Source organism: Oryza glaberrima, chromosome 4, assembly GCF_000147395.1.
Source record: "Oryza glaberrima chromosome 4, OglaRS2, whole genome shotgun sequence".
Taxonomy (NCBI): domain Eukaryota; kingdom Viridiplantae; phylum Streptophyta; class Magnoliopsida; order Poales; family Poaceae; genus Oryza; species Oryza glaberrima.
Window position 1 is genome coordinate 18,319,497 of NC_068329.1, and position 24,393 is coordinate 18,343,889.

A 24,393-nucleotide genomic window follows, 5' to 3' on the forward strand; every position below is an offset into this window, starting at 1 on the left:
TAAGTTCACTTTGGATCCCTCTATTTGTCGCCTAGCCTGACTTTCGTCCTTGATCGCAAAACCGGGTACGATAAGTCCCCCAACTTACAAAACCGTTTAAATAAGGTCCCTCGGCAGTATTTGATTCCGGTTTTAGCTTAGGTGGCGCCTACGTAGCTAATTTGACCCGGTGATCATCTGACATGACATTGACGTAGCGCTTACGTGGCAATTCGATCCGAAAAATAATAAAACCTCTATAGGACCCACATGTAAGTTTCACGCACACTATAATAAAAAAAATGGTGGGGCCCATATGGACCCCACCTGTCATCCTCACTACCCCTTCTCTCTCTATTCTATCTTCCTCCTCTCTCCAGTCGAAGCGGCGGGGCGGAGCGGTGGTGGCGGCAGAGTGGCGGGGAGGAGTGCCGGCGGCCGGAGTGGGGCTGGGAAGGAGCGGCGGCGGCCTACGACGACAATTGCAGCAAGGAACGCCATGTACACCCTAATCTGCATCAAGAAAAAAAAAACGAAATGGAGAAAATCGGATTTGTATCAAAGCTGAGAAATCGAAGAAGGAGAAGGAGACGTAGAGCTGGTCGTGGTTGTCGCGCGAGAAGGAGACCTCGCAAAACTGACGTATCTTGCATCAGAGATTCCCCTATACGGAGTCATCATGCTATCGCGCTCCCCGACTTGGATCGGGCGCGCTGCAGACACCTTGTCTCGATTCTCGTCATCTGCTAATCTGCTCTAGTAAATGGAAAAGGAAGGGAGTCGTACGAATCGAGAACTAGGATGAATACCGACTATGGCATGACATGCACACATCAATCGGTGAAGACGGAAAAAAAAACAAAAAATGCCATCGATTTAGAGAAGCATCTGAAGAAACCAGATCTGGGACTGAGAATCAACGAAGGGTTACTTAGGTACATGCCATTAAAAATTTGCCGGTTTTAAAATATGCCATCAGTATTCACGTTGGAACCATATGTCACTACCTACCATTTATAAAAAAAAAAATTAGATCAAATTACCCTTCTTTCCTTCTTTTTCTCCCCTCTCCTTCCTTCCACAGCTCAGAGAACAGGGGGCGGCGGTAGCAGCGAGCGGCAGCGTTGGAGCACTCGTCTACCCGGAGTGCCGGCGTCTCCTTGACTTTCTGGCGTTGCGGCTTTGGCCGTTTTATCCTGGAACGCTCGTCTTCCTCGGCGCCGGCGAGCCATTCTACCTGTTGTCTGACCCGTTCCGACTTCCTCTGCGTTCCCTCTCCGCCGTCTTCTCCCCCGTCGGAACACTCGCTGACAAGCTCCTCGTCGGCCTCGCCCGGCTCCGGGCAGCGTCCACCCCCGGACGAGGTCATCATCTCGTCGCTGGAGACGACCACGGCGACGCACCTGGAGAAGCTTGGGTTCTCGCCATCCATCGTGGAGCAGTTCCTGCGGCCGTTCCTGGCCGGGATACTCTTTGACCCAGCGCTTGACATGTCGTCCCGCCTCTTCAAGCTCGTGTTCAAGCGCCTCTCCCTCGGCGGCAGCAGCGAGCGGAGCGAGCAGTAGCATCGGCAGCGTCGGAGTGAGCGGCGGCGGCGGAGCGGCAACAGCAGTGAGCGGCGAGCGGTAGTGTACGGAGCGGCGGCGAGCAGCAACGGCAGCAGCAGCGTGAGCGGCAGCGGCGTTGAGCAGCAACGGCGCGGCAGCGGCAGCAGCAGCGGCAGTGACGGCACCGGAGCAGAAGCAGCGGGGAGAGAGCTAGAAGATTAGAGAAGAGGGAGAGAGGTAGAAGATGAGGGCATTTTTGTCATACATGCAAAATACATATCTTAAGTGTCACTACTGAGATTACAAACAAATAGCAATGGCATCGTTCCAAATACGCAAATAGTAATGGCATATTTCAAAACCGGCAAATTTTTAATGGCATGTATCTAATTAACCCTTTCTATTTCCTACTTCCTCCGTTTCATAATGCAAGTCATTTTAGCATTGCCCATATTTATATGTATGTTAATGAATCTAGATATATATATGTATAGATACATTAACATCCATATGAATATGGACAAATGCTAGAATGACTTATATTATAAAACGGAGGGAGTATTTCTTATTTTGTTGGTTCTGGTTTCCTATTTCTTTTTTTCCGGGTCGGTTCTAAGTATAGTTGCCAAATGGGCCGCCTAGGCAAGGTTAGTCGGGGTTAGTCGGGGCGTGATGCCTGGGCCAAGGTTAGTCGGCCCGGCACGCCCCGACCGACACGCTGGGCCATGCCGTACCAGCCTACGGGCTGCATACACGGCCTAATATGACTCGGGCCGTGCCGGGCCAGCTTGAAGGCACGACAACCTATCGTGCTTCTTCACAAAATAAGTCTATTTTCCGTCCCTCAACTATGTGGGCTATATTCATATCGAATAAGTTCACTTTAGGTCCTTCTATTTGTCACCCAGTCCGATTTTCGTCCCTTCACCTTAAAACCGGATACTACCCGTCCCCCAACTTACCAAAACCGGGCAAACGAGGTCCCTCGGTGGTTTTGAAGGCGGTTTTGGCTGACGGTGGCGCCTATGTGGCTTGTTTGACTAGGTCTATGTCCCACGTGGCATTGACGTGGCACTTACGTGGCAACTATATCTCGGAAAAATAATAAAAAAATATGGCCCCACATGTCAGCTGCACACAAAAATAATTTTAAAATGGTGGGGGCCACGTGGACCCCACATGTTAGCCTCACTCCTCTCTTCTTCCCTCTCCCTTCTCTCTCTTCTTCCCTTTCCTCTCTCTCTCTGTCTCTCCTTCCCGGGCAGCGACGGCGCGGGTGGGCGGCGGAGCAAGCGAGCTCCGGCGGTGGCGGCGGGGGCGGGCGTGGTCGAGCGCCGCCACGTGGCTGCCTCTTCCCCTCGGAAGCCAATCGTCGGACCGCATCTCCTCCTTCCGGCGCCTCCTCACTCCGACTCCTCCGCGCCGCCGCCTCCAAAGCCAGCGGTGTTCCCATACCCTAGGTCTAACGCCATTTCCATACTCCCGACCTCCCGCGCGCTGCTCCTTCCCTCCTAGCGGCCACCGGCGCCGCTGCAACTTGCAAGCCTCACATATCACAGCCGCTGCCGATTCGCCGCCGTCAGCTAAGCTCCCCACCCCCCACTATGCCCGCACCCGGTTGTCAGATCTGTGATTTCTATGTTCGGTTTCTCTGCTATGTTCCCCCGGTTGATGGATTCTGTGATTTAAATTTGTGTGGCATGGTTCAAATTGTCCCTATTAGAATATGATATAGGCATATATAGTTGTGTTATTCTCATTAAGAAATGACATTAACAGTGACTTTTTTTTCCAATAAAAACAATTTCATACTCACACTTCAACGCACATGTTTTTGTCCTAAGGGAATATCCCCCATTTTTTTACATGTCATTCAAATGGTTTTTTACATATCATCCAAATAGTTATAACATCTTTTGAAAAAACAAACTGAGAACATCGATGGCATTAGAAGGCTAAGATGGGATTAATCGATTAAAAGTGTGATGAGAAGGAAAGTTTTCTAATAGAGAGGTTCTCTTATAATATGAGATGAGAAAATCCAGCTAGAATGATAAAGGTGCATTAGTGCATCCCCGAAGTGTTTACAAAGTAAATTTCATCTACTCCTGACATAAAAATAGCAGCTCAACCAGTAGTCCATCTCTATCAGTATGAAACAATTTGGCACACTTTACCACGTTCGGACCTCGGATTATATAACAGCTAAAATTTAATGCCAGTTGTACTGGATCTATTAGTTTGATCTCTTTGCAATTATGAAGCATCACATATCATAAGAATTGATCTACAAACGAACACAAATACAGACAGAAAAATACCCCATAGTCAGGTCTTAATATTGCCACAGCCTCATTGGAGCCCAGGATATGGCATTCAACCTCATGTACATGTAGCCGAGCTGTGTAGCCATTGCTCCTCCAAACACAACCATTGCAGCTCCATGTATATATCGTCGATGAGCATGATAGGCATGAAATGGGATTATGGGATAGTGATATATTAATTGGGGACTAGGATGCATCGGAAATTCGATAGTGTGTAGAGGTAATGCTACCGCCATAAAACACGGGGGCCAAATGTCATCTGGTTGCCGTCATGCATATGGCTAATGCAGCGAAAGATGGCATAGCTTCCAACCTCCTGAAATTAGGAAGAATTGGGAAACCATCAGCGGAAGATCATGGACGATCTCGGTTGTAGTTTCTTTGTTGGCCTAGCGGCTGCCAGTCACACTTAGCAGTAACCGGTACAGTGCTGGTCTTCTCTTGGACTATGTGGTGGTGATTATTTTTTTCTTCTTTCTTGGCTATTGCCTCCTAGGACTCTAGTTCTGTAAGTTTTCTCATGCTTTATTCAATGAATTTTCGCGCTGTATGGTCAGGTGGGGTGGCTAATACGAAAGCACGTGCTTGGGGTCTAATTCGCACTCGACATAACACAGTTAGAGTCAGTTTCTGAAACTTTCCGAATATTATTACTTGTACTACCAATAAACCCTCCATAAAAATTGTCTTAGAAATAGACCATTGTATGCTTACATCACCATTTATGTGCTCTTCTCCAGCAATAAATTATTGTCATTAGTAATATGTATCTGTCAGAGTTATATGGTTCGAAAAAGTCCATGTACGATTCAGTGATAAATAGCTGCCACAGGCCCACAGTTGCATCACAACACAGAACAGAAGACATGCATGCAACTATGTATGATAATATGACCCCAAAAGAAGATCGATGAGAGTTCAAGGTCAAACATTCGTAGATGACTCAATGTTGCTATTTACTAGGCAATGGGGATTTGTGATATACAGTATACTGATATACTCCATCCATCCAAAAAAACGAATGAGACGGAGAAAGTATGCTTCGGAGTTGGGAGTGGGACTAGGAGACACCGGAAATTCAGTCTGTTTAGGAACAGTCTCCTGGCCACGGACCAGAGTGGCAAGTGCAGCCAATTATGTGATTGCTGCTCGTGAATCAGGATTAACAGCAGAAAATGATGTTCTTCCATGCAAGATGCAAAAGAACTGCACACTTGGGAGTCCATACAAATTCTCCTTTCGTGCATTTCACAAAGCACTAAGGTATTCACATCATTCATGAAAAAAAAAGGATCCATGTTATCTCTTTCTCTAATTCTAGAATTTGACATTATATGACGTACTAACTGAGAATTACTCTAAAAACAAATCACTCTGTAACTGTAAGACCTTTTTCTTCCTCCCTTTATAAGATAGGTAAACAGCCTTCCAAACAGTGTACCCAAAAACAGACCGTCATATACATAAATGATATCTCCCCTTATATATATCTTTTTGTCCACCAGAGTTTGGTCTGCAAGTCCTGTCTATGATTCTGCTGTAGTTGTATCACAAATTATTATGTATTCTAGTTAATGCAGACGTCGGGGACCAGGAGTTATACTTTCATTATATATCTATCTATATATATAGATGAACATACAATGGGATCAGGATGGTAAGGTCATATTGTTGATGTTGTCTCTGCCTAGGGAATGGCATACCAATACAATGGAATACTCTACATCATATTGGTAATCTTGGAACTAGGAGACATCAGAAATTTTCAGCGGTGTGGACTACTCTCTCCAAGCCACGAAAAAGAAGATCGAGGCGAATGTCACCACCGTGCAGAATCATACTGGACTCCTCTGGCTTAAACTAGAACAGATCCAACTTGTTAGACTTTTGCATGTATTTGGGGTGTAGGAAATAGTTAAAGGAAAAGGTCCAGACCCCCCCCCCCCCCCCCCAAAAAAAAAAAACTTTAAATTAAAGTTTAGCTAGCACCATAAACTTTGAAACCGGATATTCAATACCCTCAATTTTACAATACCATTTATATAACCACCTAAGGTGGTTTTGCATAGTTATTTTTATCTAGTTGTTATATAAGTTGGATGAGTTTGATCACTTGACATAGACATTAGACATATATTGAAATCACCACTTAAGTTGTTCTTTTTTACCTATTATTAGCTCTCACTTACAAATAGGTACAAACATAATAATAGTATGGTATATATGTATAAGGATAAATTGATGACTTACAACTGATGATATGCAACCGAGATGCGGCATTTAATCGGTTGTAGCCACCTTTTTTCCAGCACAACCATCACAATTCGCAACCCCACATATCATTGATGTCCATGATAAGCGTCAAATGGGACTATATATAAGTGTTATGCTAGTACTAGGAAGCATCCGAAATTCAGCAATCTCCTATTCATTGGACAGCGGGGAAAATTCGTCAAATGGGACTATAGGAGTGTTATGCTAGGACTAGGAAGCATCCAAAATTCAGCAATCTCCTCGTATATCATTGATGTCCATAATAAGCGTCAAATGGGACTATAGGAGTGTTATGCTAGGACTAGGAAGCATCCGAAATTCAGCAATCTCCTCTTCATTCAACAGCGGGAAAAATTGTCGTGCCGTCGATATCCATCGTATGGCAAATGCAGCTGAAGGTGGCATCTTCCCCACGACCCCGAACTGGAAGGCATTTGAGAACAATTTCCTACTACTTTGCTTGAAGAAGAGATTATGATCGAATTGGTGAGGAAGTGCAAACAGCAATGACATCTCTCCTCAAAAGCATCTGTAGGTTCTAGATTAAACTATGTTTTGTTTCATTCGTTGCTGTATTTATATGCCCTCGTTTACTTCCAATGTGAGAGAATTTGAGTAAACTAAAATGCATGCGAGAAAAGGAACTTTTCCGTTCATTGAAGCGTAATGTCTAGTTTACTTAAAAAAAAAACAAACTATTCTGACTTCTTTTTCTTCATTCCAAGATGTTAGAACATGGTGAAAGGTCTAGATTACATCATTCCTACCACCAGAAGACCGCACTAAAAATTGTCAAAGAAATAGACCATCATACACATACTTCACCATATGTGCTCTTATTGCAATAAATCATTGGCCAAGATTTTATATGATTCAGCATGTCCATGTGCGATTCATGACGTTCGAATCCATTGGAAAGAGTGGATTAAATTTTGGATTAAAGTGGCACGCTTTTCAAACTGCTAAACGGTACGTTTCGTGCAAAAACTTCCTTTATGAAAGTTATTCTAAAGTATCATATTAATCCATTTTTCAAGTTTATAATAATTAAAACTCAACTAATCATACATTACTACCACCTCATTTTGCGTGAAACTCTTCACGAGATTCAAACACCACCACGACAGTGACAAATAGCTGCCACAGTTGCATCACTGCACGGTACAGGCCGGAGAACAAATCCCAACTATCTATATATATGTGATAATATATGACCTGAAAGAGGATTGAGAGTTCAGGGTCATATCGTAGATGAATCGGTGTCAGCCGTGTCCAGGAAAAATCTTCTGGCCACGAAGCAATTTGACCAATGCATGGAGGCCCCGGATTTCAGCTCACCATGGAAGGGCGGTAGTACAATTTGGAGATAGAAAACATAATGGTTTAATTTAATTTCTTTGTTCTTCTGTTCTAAGTTCGCACGAGAAGCGAAGAACTTCGAGTTCTCCTCTCCTAAGTTTGTACACTCCTGAGTTCGCACAAGAAGCGGAGAACGTCGAGTTCTCTCCTACTACAACGATTTCAATTATCAGTAAATTTAGAGAGAACAATAATAACTAATATATGCCATAAGAACGTTTCCGTGCTTTGCAGATTACAAAGTTAGAAAAAGCTAAAGCCGTAGAAGAGCTCCCTCAGCGTAATATAGCAGGATAATACTAATCAAAGAAAATCCATTATCAAAAAGATACTAACAAGCATACGGCGTACAGTAATGTACGCATTACAACTACAGGTTTTGTCTAGGATAACAATCTCATTAAAATCCAGACAATAGATGCCCAATTGGCAGCTATGCAGCTAATGAAGCACAAGCATAAAGGCCACAACTAATCAAGAACAACACTAACAGTGACTTTCTGTAAAACGGGAAACAATTTTCAACTCATACTTCAAAAAACAACGTTAACTTACGAGTTGACACTAAGCAGTGTCATTTACTTCAGTGTAAGTCTGGCAAGAACCACCACCAACCATATCAACAAGCAACCATTACAGAGAAAGGCTAAGGTCGCTAACCAGAAATCAATTGCAGATGGAAATTCAACACTGAACTAACTCTGATTTCCGGAGAAAAGGCAATCTCGGCTTGGCATCATATGATAAATAGGTTTCTTAAGAGTCATGCGGGATGCCCGTAATGCTGGACTTTAGTGCTCCAGGTGGAAGACGCATTCAGTTAATCGCTGAAGTTTGCTTGCATCGAGCTTCTGGTTAGTCTTAACCTTTGGTTTTACGACAGTAAGCATCTTGGCTGCCGCATCCAAGCTCCAACCGTTTTGCATGGCATCTGTAATGATTATTAAGACAACTATTGTCATCAGCTTCTGAAGCAGGCAAATATCATGCAGAAAGTCAAACACAATAGCATAATAAAATTTGCAGAACTAAAAATGCTTCAAATACAGAGGGATGCTTATTCCAAAAATATTCAATATGTTTCAAATATAGCAAGTTTTAGTTATAGCCATAGAAAGAGGGATACACGAGCCTTGATGCATTGACCACAAAAAAATAATAATTTTCAATATGTTACATGAATGACCTACGAAAAATTTTGGTAATTAGAAGGAAGAAGAATGCATTCACTATATTGAAATGGTAAAATGAAGACAACTCTTTGTGAGTGGGTTGTGCCAAAATTTCTACTAACTTTATACCCCACAACAGTACTCAAGCCAACAGAGATAGCCAACTAGATGTGAAATTGTGGATATACCTCATTGTGAACATCAAAATCACATGGGCCAGCATTATCACAATGATCAAAACAAACTAAAATTCATGCACACAAAAGTATGTTTAATTTTGACACAACCGAGTGTCAAAGACAACAAAATATCTGACACTTTATTCAAACCTAGAATGTACAATGCTCAATCCAGGAGAAATGTGGACAACACTGATGGCACAAAATGGAATTCAAGTATTGTATGAAGGAAAGGTTTCTATTTTCTATTGTGAAAGGAAAGTAATGTAATATGCAGTGTTATAATCCAGTCAGTACAATAGAAGTGCTACCCAAAAGAAGTCCATAGGGGCACCATCATTGTTTTAGAGTTTTAGAGTTAGACACGGTTATTAAGAAAGTAGATAGAAGTGAATGGTGGAGGGTTGTAATTGGATGAGTAGTGGAGGTAGGTGGGAAAAGTGAATGGTGGAGGATTGTGATTGGTTGGAAAGAGAATGTTGGTGGAGAAGTTGTTATATTTTGGGACAAATCCTGAGGGCTAAAAGTTGTTATATTTTGAGACATAGGGAGTAACATTTACCTTCCAAAATTCAAGGAACTTGCAAAAACACATATTGGACGAAAGATTATAATCTATGAAGAAATGCTATGGAAGTTGAAAAGGATGCAGTGTATCCTAAAATTGGGACTTTGGATGATTTCTACAGATAAAGATGAGTAAAAACACCATATTAACCATGTCAGAACTTCTATGATCTATACTGTTGATTAACATGAAGATAGTCAGAACATTGTACTTAACATTAAAAAACATAGTACAGCAACAAGATAGTTTCAGAAAACGTACAGTTAGTAGCATCCTCCTCATTCATCCCCATGAAGTGAGCCACATCAGCAACGCTGATTGTGGAATATGCAGAAGTCAACAACTGGAAAATCCTCTTTCTGTAGCTTTCTGTGTAATCAGAAAACAATATTGGATATTCAAGTTAACCAATTATAAATACTAAAAAAAATATAAAACAGCAGGCTTTATACTTATTTCCTAATATAAAAATAATACTAGAAGATTAGTTGGTTAAACAAGCAAAAGGGAAACAATCATGATGTTATTAAATTATTATCCTGATTGACGTATTATTATGGTATATGTCATAGTAAGCACTTCATGGAAAGAACTTAACTTCTCTAGTTCCACTACTGTGTCACAATGACTGCTGGTAAAATGTTAACAATCACCTTATAAAAAAGTGCAAATGTTTAATTATAATGCTATTACATTAATACATTCAACAGTTTCACTCATAAATGGTAACTACAAAGTGTTTATTTTGATTGAAGCATGAGTTAATGAACATCCTCTGTGCATCTAGAATTGTTGCATCATGTTGTCAATTAGAAGTAAATAGGAACAAAACTGAACTTCTTGGGAACCAAACTCTTATGAGCAGCCTGAAAATAATAAAATCACTAGTCCTTATTAAGGAGATAGTATAAACCCACTGAACAAGGCTATCTTAGGAAGCAAGTATTTCCAAGATAAACACTTTAACCATTACACTACGCAGCACAAAACTCTACTAACGGGCACTCTACTAATAGTAACTTTGCGTATTCATTAAGGAAGCTGATTCGGCCTGATTGTGCAGATAAATCGTTTCCACAATTACTCCATGAAGTATATGTATGCACATCTGAATCTCCGACTTCCCAACCCACACCACAAACCTCCAACACAATACTACCACAGCATGCAATTCATTCTAGTAAGCAATACAACTTTGCACAAAGAGACAGAATAATTCAACTGTTCCACGTTTCCATCATGAACAGTAAAGCAACAACCAGTACCTAGGAAGGCGGCCACGAAGTCGGCGATTTCAGGGCTCCACTCGAACCCCTGCGCGGCCGCGTAGACGCCCGCGTAATCGCGGTTCCAGAGGCACTGCCCGATCCTCCAGACGGCGGCGAGCTCCGGCCGCGCGTCCTTCGCCTCCTGCGGCGTCGACTTCCACAGAAACCTCGCGCTGTTCCTGCTCACACACGCACCCACCCAGAAACACAAAAACAACATTAATCCCGGAAGCCCTAGCCCAGAAAAATTCCATGGGAGAGAGGTGGGTAGCAGATCGCGGGGCGTTACAGGTCGTTGAGGTAGAGGTGGGCGAGGAGGTGCACGGCGTAGGGCCAGCCGTCGGTGGCGGCGCCCCGGGACGCGGCCTGCGCGAGGAACACCGAGTCAGGAGCGCTACGCTAACCCTCCTCGCGTCGCGGGAGGCGGGAGAGGGGTGGGGAGGGGAGGGATTGGTACCTGGAGGAAGAGGTCGTCGCAGAGCGGGGCGATGGAGGAGTAGGACTTGCCGGCGAGGGCGGCGTGGACGGCGGCGAGATCCATCGGAGGAGGAGGTGGCGGTGGTGGCCGGCCGCCGGCGGGGTGAGGCGAGGGGAGAAGAGGGGAAGGGTTTTTGGAGTTCGAGTAAAATTCGGAATTTGGGGCAGATTTGGAGAAATTTCAGGAAAGGAAATAAACGGGGGGAAGAAAAAACCCACGTGTAATCGTGTATCTCTCTGGCCCATCTGACATGTCCGGCCCAGGCTGGCCCGCAAGGGATAGGGTTGTTTCTTTCTCCAACATATACTGCATTTTTTTTTCTTTTTGAGATTACATGGCAGACTCTAACAGACGGAAATCAGCCAAACATCTTTTATGTTACTAAAACCCTGCTAAAAGTTCACCTAGGTTTGTTTTCTTTATGAGATAACATGGCAGACTCTAAAAGATGGAGATCGGTGAAACATCTATTATCTTATTAGGATTTAAACCCTAGTGGATGGAGCCATGCATCCACGACTCCATCACCACCCACTAGTGCTTCCCCAACATGCTGCAAATTTGACTACTATTTGATTCAAATTTGGAAGTAGATTGAATACTACTACTGGTTGGTTATGTATTTTTAGAGAGAGCGGTGTTTTATTGATTATGGTAAATCATTACTACAAAGTATCTCCCGAATACACTCCAAGGTTACGTTACGGTGCATAACATCACTAGAATGTTCACAGAAACGAGATAATAAATGAGTCGCGGCATTCAACATAGATAAACATGATTAAAACTAATAGAGGAGAAACCCACTGCTATGACCTTGATGTCTGCAATCACTATGCCATTTGAAGATTGGTCCATGGATAATGAGTTGACTCTCCGGATGACTGCATTCAGAATTACTAGCGTTTTGAAAACCTTCGTCGCAAGTGAGAGCAACAACGCGGCGTAGAGCCAATGCTTCAGCAAGCTATACTATGGTAACCTCTTTTGTGCGCTCATTGCAAGCCAATAAATCACAGGTGTAGTTTTTTATTACCATGCCCACTCCCATTCGACGTGTTTGCTGAAAAGTTGCAGCATCAACATTGATAGCAACAACATCACGGTTTTATTTGAATGAGTTGATTCGAAACAAATTAAATACTATTTGATGGTAGTTTGAATGAGTTGAATAAAAACTGTTACGAAATGAGTAAATTGCACAAAACTATTCGTAACTACAAATTTATGTATATCACAAAATTACAATTTTAACATCAATATTATTATAAAACTACAAGTTTCAAGAGTTTATATTTGGGTTGAGCTACATGCTATGATTGTGTGATAAAATTAGTGTTCAAATTTGTAGATCTACAATATTATGCATTAGACCTGTAGTATTGTGGTAAATTTGATGCTAAATGTATAGTTTTGTGATACACCCTCTTAAGTCTGTAGTTTAATGTAAGCTTGGATAAAATTGTAATACTTTCATAAATTTAGATCAAAATTTGTGCTTTTCTCATACACCCTATAAAAATTATAGTTTTGCGGTAGTATGGTAAGGTGGTTCTTGGCACAAAGGGCCTTAGGAAGTATCCACTTGATGAACTACATTCATATAGGCTTAATCTCCTCCTGACTAAAGGCCTATTTGTAATGGATAAATTTTGGAAGCTGTTTATGAGAAATTAAATTAAATTGTTTGAAAATCCTGTAAATTACAGACATTCTGGGACTTTTGCAGTTGGAGGATTGGAGTGCCTCCATGCCAGATTGGACAGATATTTATATATAAATCAATCATCGTAACATTAAACTGCAGGAACAGAAGCATGTTGTTTCACAATCACTAACAATTAGTGGAATCAGGCAATCAGCTAATCCGAATGTCAAACAGCTGCCCAGTTAGAATTACGCGAAACATGCACAGGAAAGTCGAGCAAAAACATATGCAACGTCACCATATCCAATTCAAAAGCGAGTTCGATACGATTTGCACATTCATAGAAAATGCTGTGCGATCTTCCAACACCATAACAAATGGATCTTCTGAGCTAGATTTGAGGACAACACACTAAAAAGATGCTACAATGCACAGTTGGAATGGTAATAGAACTGAGGAAAAAGCAAATGGAAGAATAACCTAGCTACAAAATCATAACTAGCCGCATCCCCCACACTGGAGTCACTATGTCAAACTTTTGAACATAAAAACCTAAACAGATTAAGTTACAGCAGAAGATAACATTAATCTAATGAAGACGAGTCACTGCATTGGATAGTTGACGAGCCAGCCAATCTACTCTTGAGGAGGAGGAGGAGGTCCACGGCCACGGCCTCCACCACGACCACGTCCACGGCCTCGGCCTCGACCACGGCCCCTTCCTCTGCCACCTTCTGTAGTTCACAAAAGATGCAAGGCAAAGTAAGGAACAAATGCAAAGTTACGTATGCAAATTTGTAACACTTCAAAAAAAAAATCCAAGGCAAAACAGTCATAGTAGTTGTAAATTTAAGGTTAAAAATTACTTTTGTAACTTATTTTACACATCTGACAAAATAATCTTAAATTTATATCATCATAAACCATAAAAAATCAAGTGGCTCTCGGACAATGTTCAGTCAACATCCATTAAATGTGTGATAAATGATAGAAAATACAATCGAACTGAAAGAACTATAATTTATAATGCTATTTCTAGGTAATAAAGTTTAAGCATAACTAACCATGCCCTTGCATAGGAGGTGCATTAGGCTCCCCATCATCATATCCACCAGCTTCTTCCATTGCAAAACCATCTCCACCATAACCCCTGCCAGGTCCAAAGGATCCACGCCTGCCCCTTCCTCTTCCCCTGCCACGATATCCCTGAGGCTGTGGGACCTCTGCATCTCCATGCTCATCATCATAATCTTCATTGTTGAACCCTGAATTGCATTCATAGAGGCATCAGAAATCAACACCAAGACCAATCATAATTTGCAGGGATATAAACTTTACAATCATCAGTAGGCAGATATTTACCTCTTCCCCTGCCCCTTCCACGGCGACCACGTCCTCTTCCACGACCACTGGGCACGGCCTCTGCCTCCTGATCAAAGTCAGTTGGCGGCCTGACCTGATCAGCCGGTATCGGTGGTTGGTAACTACACAAAGCAAAGTCACATCACATATGTTTTGAGGAGATAAATATTGCATGAGTATGTTGAAAAGAAATAGACCGCCAGATAATAGGGATATATTTGGAGCAAATATTGCCTACAATAACTCTATGGTTTGAATTTTCTAGCAAATATAATAAGTAGCAGCAGTAGTATACTGAGACAGTCTAGCAAAAAATTAAGATATGCGACACGATGAATTTTAAATGAGTCATTCCTGGAAAGAATTCTATCTTATCTTGAACTACTGACAATAATCATATCCAACTAGAGCTCTCTTAGATTTTTTTTACAAAAAATCAAAAGGGGAGGAAGAAAGTGCAGAATTCTACTTACCCAGGAGATGACGTATCCAGCTCCTTCTTTGACAATGTAATGGTAATCAAGGAAACATGGCGGGTAGTCTCAAGGCTATCATAAAGACAAACAATCATATCAAACACATAAGCCCTTTCCAAAATAGATACAGGTACATCGAAAAAAGATTGTGTGATCCTCACGTGTTAAGCCCTTCTTCCAATGGTTCCCAAGTGTCAGTTATGTCGATTGATTCAATAGAGGTATTCTGATGGAGACCAACAATCCTTCTCTGCTCAGGGAGGGCGTAGATCAGCACATGGCATATCGTAACAGTGAGGGATATCCAATATTATCTGATTACATTATGGAATTGCAAATTTACCTTGAGAAGCTCCACAATTGCGACGGTCTTGTTGATCGCCCTTCCCATAGCTTTGATAACGATTTCATCTGTCGCGTTGTCCTGCTATGAGGAACGAGAAAGCAAGAGCAATTATTAGTGACTAATTAGAAAACATGGATATTCCCCCAAAATAGCAGTCCCAAACATAAAGAGATGGACAGATTTAACAAAGCCACTACAGTCAGATTCCCTCATGATTACTGTGCCATACCAGACAGTGGACAAATCAAATCTCCACACATATAGAAAACAATTACTAATAATTAGTATCATTCACAACACAATACCACCTTTACCCTACTAAATCTATTTCCTATTTTATTTTAAGGATAGTACAGGGTGAAAGTACTATCCTAAGACACACAGTGAACAAGCCCCACCTATCAATCATCAACAGCAACGATAAACCGCCTGCTACACCAGACCAGAAAAAAGTTCACTTCCTAAAACAATTTGTATATTCTATGGGATATAATACTAGTAGCAATTAGCAAAAATAAATCGTAACCAACCAACACCTAGAGCAGCAGCAGCAGCATCTACCAACGCAATAGTAGAGCCCTAGGTCACCAGAAAATCGGCCGGAAACATCGAGACGCGCCCCAGATTCGCTTCCGCCAACGGCGGCGAGATTACTGAACCCGCACTAAACCCTAGCTCTCCCCACCCAAAAAAAAAAAAACAAAAAACAAAACAAATCGAAGGCGGAGGAGGAAGGCGGACCTGGAGCAGGGCGAGGGCGTAGGTGATGTAGTTGCGGGTGCGGCCCTGCGCGGTGATGCGGATCTCGTTGGCGCCGATGGCCGCCTCCTCCCGCGGCTTCTCCACCCTCTGGTACCGATCCATCGCCTCGAATCCTCCTCCTCCGCTCCGCCTCGCCTCGAATCGAATCGAAAAATCCGCCTCTCGCAGCTGCTGCTTCCGCCGCTAGATTTCTCCTCTCCTCTTCGTCGTCGCCTCGAGAGGAGGAGTAGTAGTTTTTGGCTTTGCTCGACGCCGCGAGGGGGAGGGAAGGATATAGGTGGGGGGAAGCCGGAGGTGGATAGGGTTCGGGGCGAGCCCGACAGGGACCCGGTTTGGGAGCCCGGGCCCGGCACGTCGTACGGTCGGTCGGACCGTCTCTCGGGTTGGGTTGGGTGGGGTGCGTTGGTTGGTCGTGTCTGTCCGCGTCGGGGTTGGGGTATCTGGTCCGGTCCGGTCCGCGTCGATCGAGTTGGGGAAAATTGAAAAAAAAAAAAAGGGGATAAATCGGACGCGCATGTCGAGGCGGGCGGGCACGGGTTGGATCTGGACTGTCGGTTTCCGATCGGGCGGTCGTCGCGTCGATGGGGGGCTGGTCTGTGGTGAGGTCAACGCCTTTGCCATGTCCAGATTCAGATTTCCCTTCAGATTTTGAATGGGACTTTGATAAATATACAATATTACATGCAACTACAATATAAAATTTGTGTAGACAAATACGTTAGCAAAATTGTTTTGAATAGTACTGAACTACCTGGAGTTCAGATTAGATAATTAGATTACTGTTTCGGATACAATTAGACGGGAGGGGTAATATTGTCTCGTGTCATGTCCGTACTCCGTAGACTGTATAGCTGCTAAGATTCGGAAGAATACCAAACCGTTAATAATAGGAGTACTTATACTAACCGAAAGTATAGTACGAGCTCGAGTCCAGTACGACCGCGTGGTTTCTTAATTCTTACATTTATCATCCTATATAATCTTGTTATACTGATTAAAGCCTAAAACAGCTACAGTAACGACCCCCCACCCCCAGTTCGTTTCAAAAACCAAAGCTAGCCTCCCAATTAAGGCAAAAGATTGCACCAAAACTCCTGATCTATTTACGCATACAATACAAGACTGAGGGAGAAACGAATCAAACGATAGGAACAGATTGATGGCTGTAAAACTCCGGTCCCTACCACTGATGCACATCGGTTATGTCGGATTTTCATCCTCGAGTGAATGTTTTCTCGTTGCTTGCATATCATCATCAAAATAGTTATAAAAAATTTTAAAAAGTTTTGATAATATAGATTAATATAAAATATATCATTTTATAAACATACAAGGCTAAATTCAACTTCTATAAGTTACAACAAAGAAACAAACTAAATTGTGAAAATAGTTATCATACATTTGTTGTTATTTTTTTACAACTTTTAAAAGTTAAATTTTAACTTGCATATTATGGAGTGATATTTATTTTAAATTTTCTGTAACTATTTAGATAGGATGTACATAACGAGAGATGAGTACACTTTCCCATGCATTACTGAAAGCGAATTCAAGCAGAACCTGCAGAAAATCCTGATCTCGCTCGAAATCAGTACTCCTACTGGCTACTGCTGGAGTAGTACCATGCGTGGTTCCTCCACAGCTTTGATTAGCGATGACAAGGAACCGCACAAAGCGTACTCCTATATTACTCCTGTCCTAACTATGGTGCCCAAAGATGGCAGCAGCGTTGATGACAACATTAACACGGGAGGATGAAACAACAACCGGTGGTATCCCTGCAATATTTACTGACCAATGTTGCAAGTTGCAACTCGACGCTTTTGCTTTGACACCAGCTGGTTAATTGTCGACGACAATTAGGCCAAATCAAGAGACACATTTATTCACAGGCAAAGTTGGATCCCCAATTGGTTTGCTAGTGCCGCGACGAAGGAACTGGGCTAGGAAGGCCCTGCCCATGCATACAGCCCACAGGGGCCTGCGAGCCTGCGACTGCGAGATAAGAGAGTGCACAGGTCGATGCATCCTGGTTACTTGGTGAGTTTAGTCCCATACCGGGGAATCAAGCAGGTGCGCAGCCCCCTCAAATGGTGGCCTTGGCGGCGGCTGGGCGTGCCAAAATGGAGGCACACGAGGAGCCCGTGGATCCCCGTGACCTAGTGGCGGCACAGTGTGCACGGTATGTGCACGTAGCGATCCCCAAACTTGATGTTGCAAAAAACTTCCTCCACAAGAGGATCCGCCACTAGCCAGGCGCATGACACATGCGCTTAGCAAACTTTTTTTATTTCTTCTTCTCTTTACTTATTAAATAAATGAAATTGATATATTTTTGTTTCTTCCTCTTTACTTATTAGATGATGAAAATAATACATTTTTGTTTCTTCTTTACATTGTATAAATGAAGATGACTCTGCATTGTATAAATGAAGATGACTCATGTACATTTTTGTTTCTTCCTCTTTACTTATTAGATGATGAAAATGATGCATTTTTGTTTCTTCTTTACATTGTATAAATGAAGATAACTCTGCATTGTATAAATGAATATGACTCATGTGTCACCTTGTGATTGAGTCGTAGGTTTTCATAACCGATTCTGCTAAATCTTTGTCGACAGAGTTTTCGTTGCAAATCACTCTTTTTTCAACCCTTCAATTTATGGTGAGATTCGTGCTAACAACATCCAAAAAACTAAGGCAGCTTACCACCAAACCTCGGGCGGTAGGATTCAATCTTATGATCGGATGCTTACCATGTGCAGCGCTTGGCCATTTGAGTATGGAGGAGAATTTGGTTGTATATATAAAACAATATTTACATCATAATATAAAATTACAGTCCTATATAACTAAATTATATATGTAAATTCAGTTGATATGACATGTAAGTACACTGTAATTTTGATAAAAATAATGTGTAAGTAAATATGCATTTGTTATTTTCTTTTGTAGTTCGTTAGATATAAATATAAAGGTAGAAAAAATCTAGGTGATTTTTTTTTGAAAAAATGGATATTCAGTTCCACTGTAACACCTTGAAAATCATATCGGATCCATGCCATGTTACTTGGATCTATGCCACTGTAACACCTTGAAAATCTGATCCATGCCATGTTGTAGGTCTGATACACGTTTTGAATCGTATTTTCCCATATACCAAAATAGGCATGCCTCCTGTTGCCCAAGCATTGTCTATTTGTCTACTACAACTTAATGCTCCACGTTATATGATCTATGATGCTACAATTTAATGCTTCGTGTCAGATCAGATATCCTATGACTTAAGCATTGTCTATTTGTCTACTACTCCCTCCGTCCCTCCGTTCCATAATATAAAAGATTTTGACATTTTGCTTATACTGTTTAACCACTCGTCTTATTAAAAAAATTTATGCAAATATAAAAAATAAAAAGTTGTGCTTAAAGTACTTTAAATAATAAAGTAAGTAAAAAAATAATAATTCTAATTTTTTTTGAATAAGACGAATAATCAAACTATGTAAGTAAAATATTAAAATTTCTTATATTAGGGGACGGAGGGAGTATAATTTAATTAATGCTTTGCGTCAGATCAAATCCACAACATTTTGAATCAAAATCACGGCAAAAGAATGGTGATGGAGGAGTTGGCGTAGAGGAGTTGCTGACCACGAGCACCAGCTAAACCTAGAACCCACCAGTGGCCGCCCTGCATCTGCTTGCGTTACGCTGAGCCACTACCAAACCCGCTATCTCTGAGTCTCGTCACCATCGCCAGATATGCTTAACCACTGGATCTACAAGGTCCTCAACGAACGGAGTGAAGAAAGAGAGGGTGGGATTATGAGATATGCTCCGCACAGTCCTGACCTTGCCACCTTTGCCGCTTGCTCCACCGTCGACACGGTCAGCGCCACCCCCGGCTGCTTGTTTCGCTGTCGACGCCATGTCGCGAACCGATGGCACTTGCTCTGTTGTCCCCTGCTCGCTCAGTTGGTTGGAGGAATGTAGGGTAGAGATGATTGGGGGCAGAGGAACCCACGGTGTCTGACACAGGAGGGAGAGGCATTTTGATCCACATAAAATTACAAATAGCCAAGAAAAAGAGAGTTGAAATGTATGTACACATGATATAGATCAGATTTTAAAAGTATTCTAGTAGCATGATTCCTAATACATCAATTGCAGTGAAATTTTAAAACCATAAAAATTATAATGGTATAGATCCAATTAAAACCCAATGGTTACTAGAGTTTAGTAAAGGTTTTTTTTTTTATACATGCAGTGATGTACGCCATGCTGCACACGCTCTGCTTTGGCACAAATTAGGCCCACCAATATCATCAGCTCGTCAACGACAATTAGATCCATTGTACAGGCAAGTTGAATCCCAATTGGTTTGGTGGGCCGCTAGTGGCCCACACGCTCCAGCAGAGTGCCCACAGCCCACAGGGCCTGTGGCTCTGCACACGTCGATGCACTCTCTGGTTTAGTCCCATACCACGGAGCAAAGGGGGTGTGCTGCCCCTCAAATACCGTCCGCGCGGCATCTGGGCGTGCAAAAGAGGAAGCACACGCTGAGGGTGACGAAGCGTGCTAGTGGCGGCGTAATTTGTGGGCGATATGCCTACATAGTAATCCCTAAAACCAAACTTTGAGTGTTTGTAACCAAATTCCCGCCACTAGCTCCCAAGCACATTACATATGTGCTTCTAGGCAATTTTTTTGGAAAATAAATATATTGCTACTATATTTAGACTTATCTGATGGACATATAATCTTTTTTTCGCAAACGGGAAAAAGCTATGCATGTCAGTATGTTAGAAGAAGAATTATGTTTTTTCTTAAAGGCGCAAAATCTTCGCACATCGCTATATTAGAAGAAGAATGTTTAAATACAACTTTTGGCACAAATATGAAAAAGCTTTGACCTTTGCATGTCACTATGTTAGAAGAAGAATGATGTTTTTTTTTCGCAAAGGCACAAAAGCTTCGCACGTCGCTATATTAGAAAAAAAAATGTTTACATACATGTTGTAATGATCATGGAGGGGTTATGAGGGGGAGAATCCAAACTAAAAGTGGGCTAACTAAACCGGAATATGCTCCAAATAAAAGGTGCAGGGGGTGGTGTTGGCTATACAAAAACAGCCAAGTGCCAAAAATATCTCAAAGAGAAAAAGGTTCTACCTTCAGCTAGAGCCGCCCCTCTTGCATGCTCGTGTCCACCACCGTATCTACCTGGGAAACATCACTAGTGAAGACGCAAGAATTTTGTTCTAGCCAAAGCTACCAGGTAACCAGGAGGACGGAAGAATTGAAGGTGCTTGTGCATTCAGCCATATGACTCCTCCCACCAAAGATGGAGGTTAGACTACCGATTGGGAGAGAGGCTTGATAGGCCTACCTCGATGAGCAGCTTGTGCCACACCTGTCTAGCAACAGCACATTCCATTAGAATGTGGTTTGATGTCTTCGGCTCCTGCGTGTAGAAGGGGCACATGACATGGTTGTCCATCCCCACTGAAACATTAGGTCCGCCATCTAGCATCAATGTTGGATGTTAGCCAAAGAAATAGCTTGTACTTGGACGTGCCAGCGCCGTGCCACAAAAGATCCATAAATGGGAAGGAGTGATGCGTAGTGACAAAGGCATTGTAAGTCGAGCGTCAGTCTAACGCTAGATGAACCAGTCTATGATAAAGTGATGAATCGTAATGTATCGAATTCTATCCCAGACTATCAAGACCGTTGGGCCACCTATGAAAACCTTTGCGTACAGACGGTCCTTTTTCCCACTTGAAAAAATATTTTTAACCGCTTGCAAAAACTTTTTTTTATTAGTGTGTAAAATGGTCCTAACAAAAAAAAATTGTATAAACGACGAGTTGTTGACGAGAATCATGATTAGGCTTGTACGTGGTGCACCCGCTGTTCCATGAGATATATATATGTTCAGCTGGTTCTAAACACAAGGAAAGTGCACATTGTTTTTAGTACCACATCGGAGAGCCTACAGTGTTTTAAATATTACTTTGATTTAAAATGGTTTTGTTTGTCTTAATTTATTAATTAGACTATATTTTTATGTGATTATGATATAAATATGGTATTTATTGTGTTTTGTTGGTATTATAAAATAAACATCTTCGCACCATTTTATTTTTAATCCTGCGTCTGCCTCTGCTCCCAGCCGTTACCACCATCAAAAAGAGGAGACCAGAGGCGGCGGCGCCGAGCGATACGACTCCTGAGCCCCACGATGACGGCGACGTCCGAATGCTCCAGGGAGCCCAAGAAGCGGGGTTCTAATTTCTATATGTTGGAAATATGGTCATAAATCGGCATATTTTAATCCAAAATATTAAGACAATAATCATGGCATAAACAGTGTAGGGTGATCTAGTGACAATATGTAACATAACCAGTAACATACTAAAGGCATCGTGCGCATTATGAATATCAGGAACAAGAACATAGCAGTAACGCAGTAGCATGCTAGAGGCATTATGAATATCAGGAACAGGAACATAACAGTAAAGCGCTAACAACGGGAACAGGAACAGGAGAAGGATATACCCCGAGAATGGCCCTCCGCTGGATTGTGAGGCAGAATTGCCTCCGTTGGTGTTGTTGTTCGCGGCACCGGCTCCAGCTCCTGGCGCACCACCTCCAGCTCCAGCTCCTGGTGGCGCACCACCTCCGCCATCTCCTCCAGCAGTAGCAGCGGCGCCGGCATGGTGGATGAGGACGAGCAGTCGTGCGGGAAGCACTCCCAAAAACCTGATCACCCGCCTACCCGGTGTAGATCTCAGGCGAAGGTGTGGTTCCGGAGGCCCTGCTCCTTCCGATCTCTCGTGCGCGCAAGCGATCAGAAGCGAGGAGGCGAGAGCAGCACAGGCCCGGAGGAGGAGGAACTAACACCCGGGAAAGAAGCAAGCGGATCGTTCTGATCGGACTCGCGGCCTCCTTATCTATCAGGAGAGAGGCAGTCGTGGGAACGTGGGATCGTGGATGCAAAAGAGTAGTGACGTGGCGCATGCACGCATACCTGCCACGCCCACGCCCTCGGCCTCGGCCTCGGCCCGGCTCGGCGCGCGCGCGCGTGTGGCTTTCCGACCCCCACCTCAAGCAGTCAACAGGGAGCCTCCAATAACTCCCTATTTAGGTTGAGATATTCCTCGCTTAAATCCTGAGGTGGTATTATTATCCTTAACACTTATTATGGGCCTTTGAGATTTAATAGGATAAATTGGGCCTAGCCCAATTATTCTAACAATCCCCACCAAATTTCAAGGCTCATAAGAAATGTTCTCAAGGTTGTGCCTGTTTGATATACCAGGGTTTTGGTGGAGACTGTTAAGTTGAACTTCCACCTAGGAAATGAGCTACATCAGACCACAACTGAACAATAGACTATGCCTTCAATTGTCAGTTTTGTGTGATCAGGTTTCACTCAGACCCTTGACTGGTACTAGGCTGTCGTTCGCATCCCCTCTGTTTGGAGCATATAAGTCAAACTCCAGGCCTTTCATGAGTATCTAGAGATCGCCCAAACCTCATAAACTGTGACTAGCAGTCGAACTCATATAGGTGTGTTCCTTCTGAGATGTTCTACAGGTCAACATCTCTGCTTGAAAAAGCCACTCGGATCACATTAAGGCATGAGCCATCCTACCATGCAGGAAAGAAGAGAAGTACATCATGAAAATGAGCCTTTTTCAAGGGTCTCTTCTCTCAGTCACACAATAGTTTGTTTCGCCATCCAAATTCACGGGATCTCCGATCACAATGGACAGGTTTCCACTATTGTGCAACCTTAGGTGGGTATCAAGCCCATTTCCCTCGATGCACTGTCTATCACATTACGTGGTAGCCCCTTGGTAAACTGATCTGCCAGATTTCTAGCCGTTTGGACATAGTCCAATGCTATCACTCCGGAGTTTTTCTGCTTTCTGACAGATTTCAGTCTTCTCTTGATATGCCTAGATGACTTCGTGTTGTCCGTTGAACTGTTCACTTTAATAATCACTGTTTGATTATCACAGTTCATTAGGATAGCTGGCACTGGCTTTTCAACCACCGGCAAATCCATCAGGAGTTCATGAAGCCACTCGGCCTCAACTGTCGCAGTATCTAGTGCTGTAAGTTCTGCTTCCATTGTTGACCTCGTTAAGATGGTCTGCTTGCAAGACTTCCAGGAAACAGTGCCACCTCCAAGTGTGAACACATATCTACTTGTGGCTTTTATCTCATCAGCATCAGATATCCAGTTTGAGTCACTATACCCTTCTAGTACTTTTGGATACCCGGTATAGTGAATTCAATAGCTCATAGTGCCCTTTAGATAGCGCATTACTCTTTCCAGAGCTTGCCAATGATCATCTCCCGGATTTGAGACAAACCGGCTCAACTTGCTTACAACAAATGAGATATGTCAGGCCTCGTTGCACTAGCCAAGTACATCAATGAACCAATGATTTGAGAGTATCTCAGTTGATCCCTTGCTATTCTTCGGTTTTTCCTTAATAGCACGCTGGGATCTTAAGGAATAGGAGCTGGCTTGCAGTCACTATATCCAAAGCGACTCAACACCTTGTCCACATAGTGGGATTGCACAAGTGCAATCCCACCCTCATCTCCTCTTTGTAGTTTGATGTTAAG

At 42.8% G+C, this 24,393-nt stretch overlaps 2 protein-coding genes and 1 non-coding gene across 3 annotated transcripts; all 3 read right to left on the reverse strand.

The window, feature by feature from the left end:
• Positions 1-625: 625 nt before the first annotated feature.
• On the reverse strand, positions 626-729 carry LOC127772368 (small nucleolar RNA R44/J54/Z268 family). The gene has a single exon (XR_008017360.1). It is a non-coding gene; the product is annotated as a small nucleolar RNA R44/J54/Z268 family (small nucleolar RNA).
• A 7,231-nt stretch (positions 730-7,960) lies between these two features.
• Positions 7,961-11,325, reverse strand: LOC127771337 (COP9 signalosome complex subunit 8). The gene is made up of 5 exons (XM_052297228.1): positions 11,131-11,325; positions 10,963-11,039; positions 10,671-10,852; positions 9,667-9,774; positions 7,961-8,417 (listed from the first exon to the last, which is right to left on the reverse strand). The coding sequence occupies exons 1-5, from the start codon at positions 11,212-11,214 to the stop codon at positions 8,278-8,280; spliced, it is 591 nt and encodes a 196-aa protein (XP_052153188.1). The 5' UTR covers positions 11,215-11,325; the 3' UTR covers positions 7,961-8,277.
• A 1,746-nt stretch (positions 11,326-13,071) lies between these two features.
• LOC127771336 (uncharacterized) lies at positions 13,072-16,000 on the reverse strand. The gene is made up of 7 exons (XM_052297227.1): positions 15,725-16,000; positions 14,981-15,061; positions 14,799-14,887; positions 14,635-14,709; positions 14,162-14,283; positions 13,864-14,064; positions 13,072-13,533 (listed from the first exon to the last, which is right to left on the reverse strand). The coding sequence occupies exons 1-7, from the start codon at positions 15,845-15,847 to the stop codon at positions 13,436-13,438; spliced, it is 789 nt and encodes a 262-aa protein (XP_052153187.1). The 5' UTR covers positions 15,848-16,000; the 3' UTR covers positions 13,072-13,435.
• Between the last annotated feature and the right edge of the window lie 8,393 nt (positions 16,001-24,393).

Bases quoted from the DNA above. Each gene is read 5' to 3' on its own strand.
- LOC127771336 (XM_052297227.1), bottom strand. From the start codon at position 15,847: ATGGATCGGTACCAGAGGGTGGAGAAGCCGCGGGAGGAGGCGGCCATC. The intron at 14,710-14,798 runs GTGAGGATCACA...TCTTTATGATAG, and splicing joins TTGGAAGAAGGGCTTAACAC to CCTTGAGACTACCCGCCATG. The intron at 13,534-13,863 runs GTTAGTTATGCT...TGTGAACTACAG, and splicing joins ACCTCCTATGCAAGGGCATG to AAGGTGGCAGAGGAAGGGGC.
- LOC127771337 (XM_052297228.1), bottom strand. From the start codon at position 11,214: ATGGATCTCGCCGCCGTCCACGCCGCCCTCGCCGGCAAGTCCTACTCC. The intron at 11,040-11,130 runs GTACCAATCCCT...TTCCTCGCGCAG, and splicing joins GCGACGACCTCTTCCTCCAG to GCCGCGTCCCGGGGCGCCGC. The intron at 10,853-10,962 runs GTAACGCCCCGC...GTGTGTGAGCAG, and splicing joins CACCTCTACCTCAACGACCT to GAACAGCGCGAGGTTTCTGT.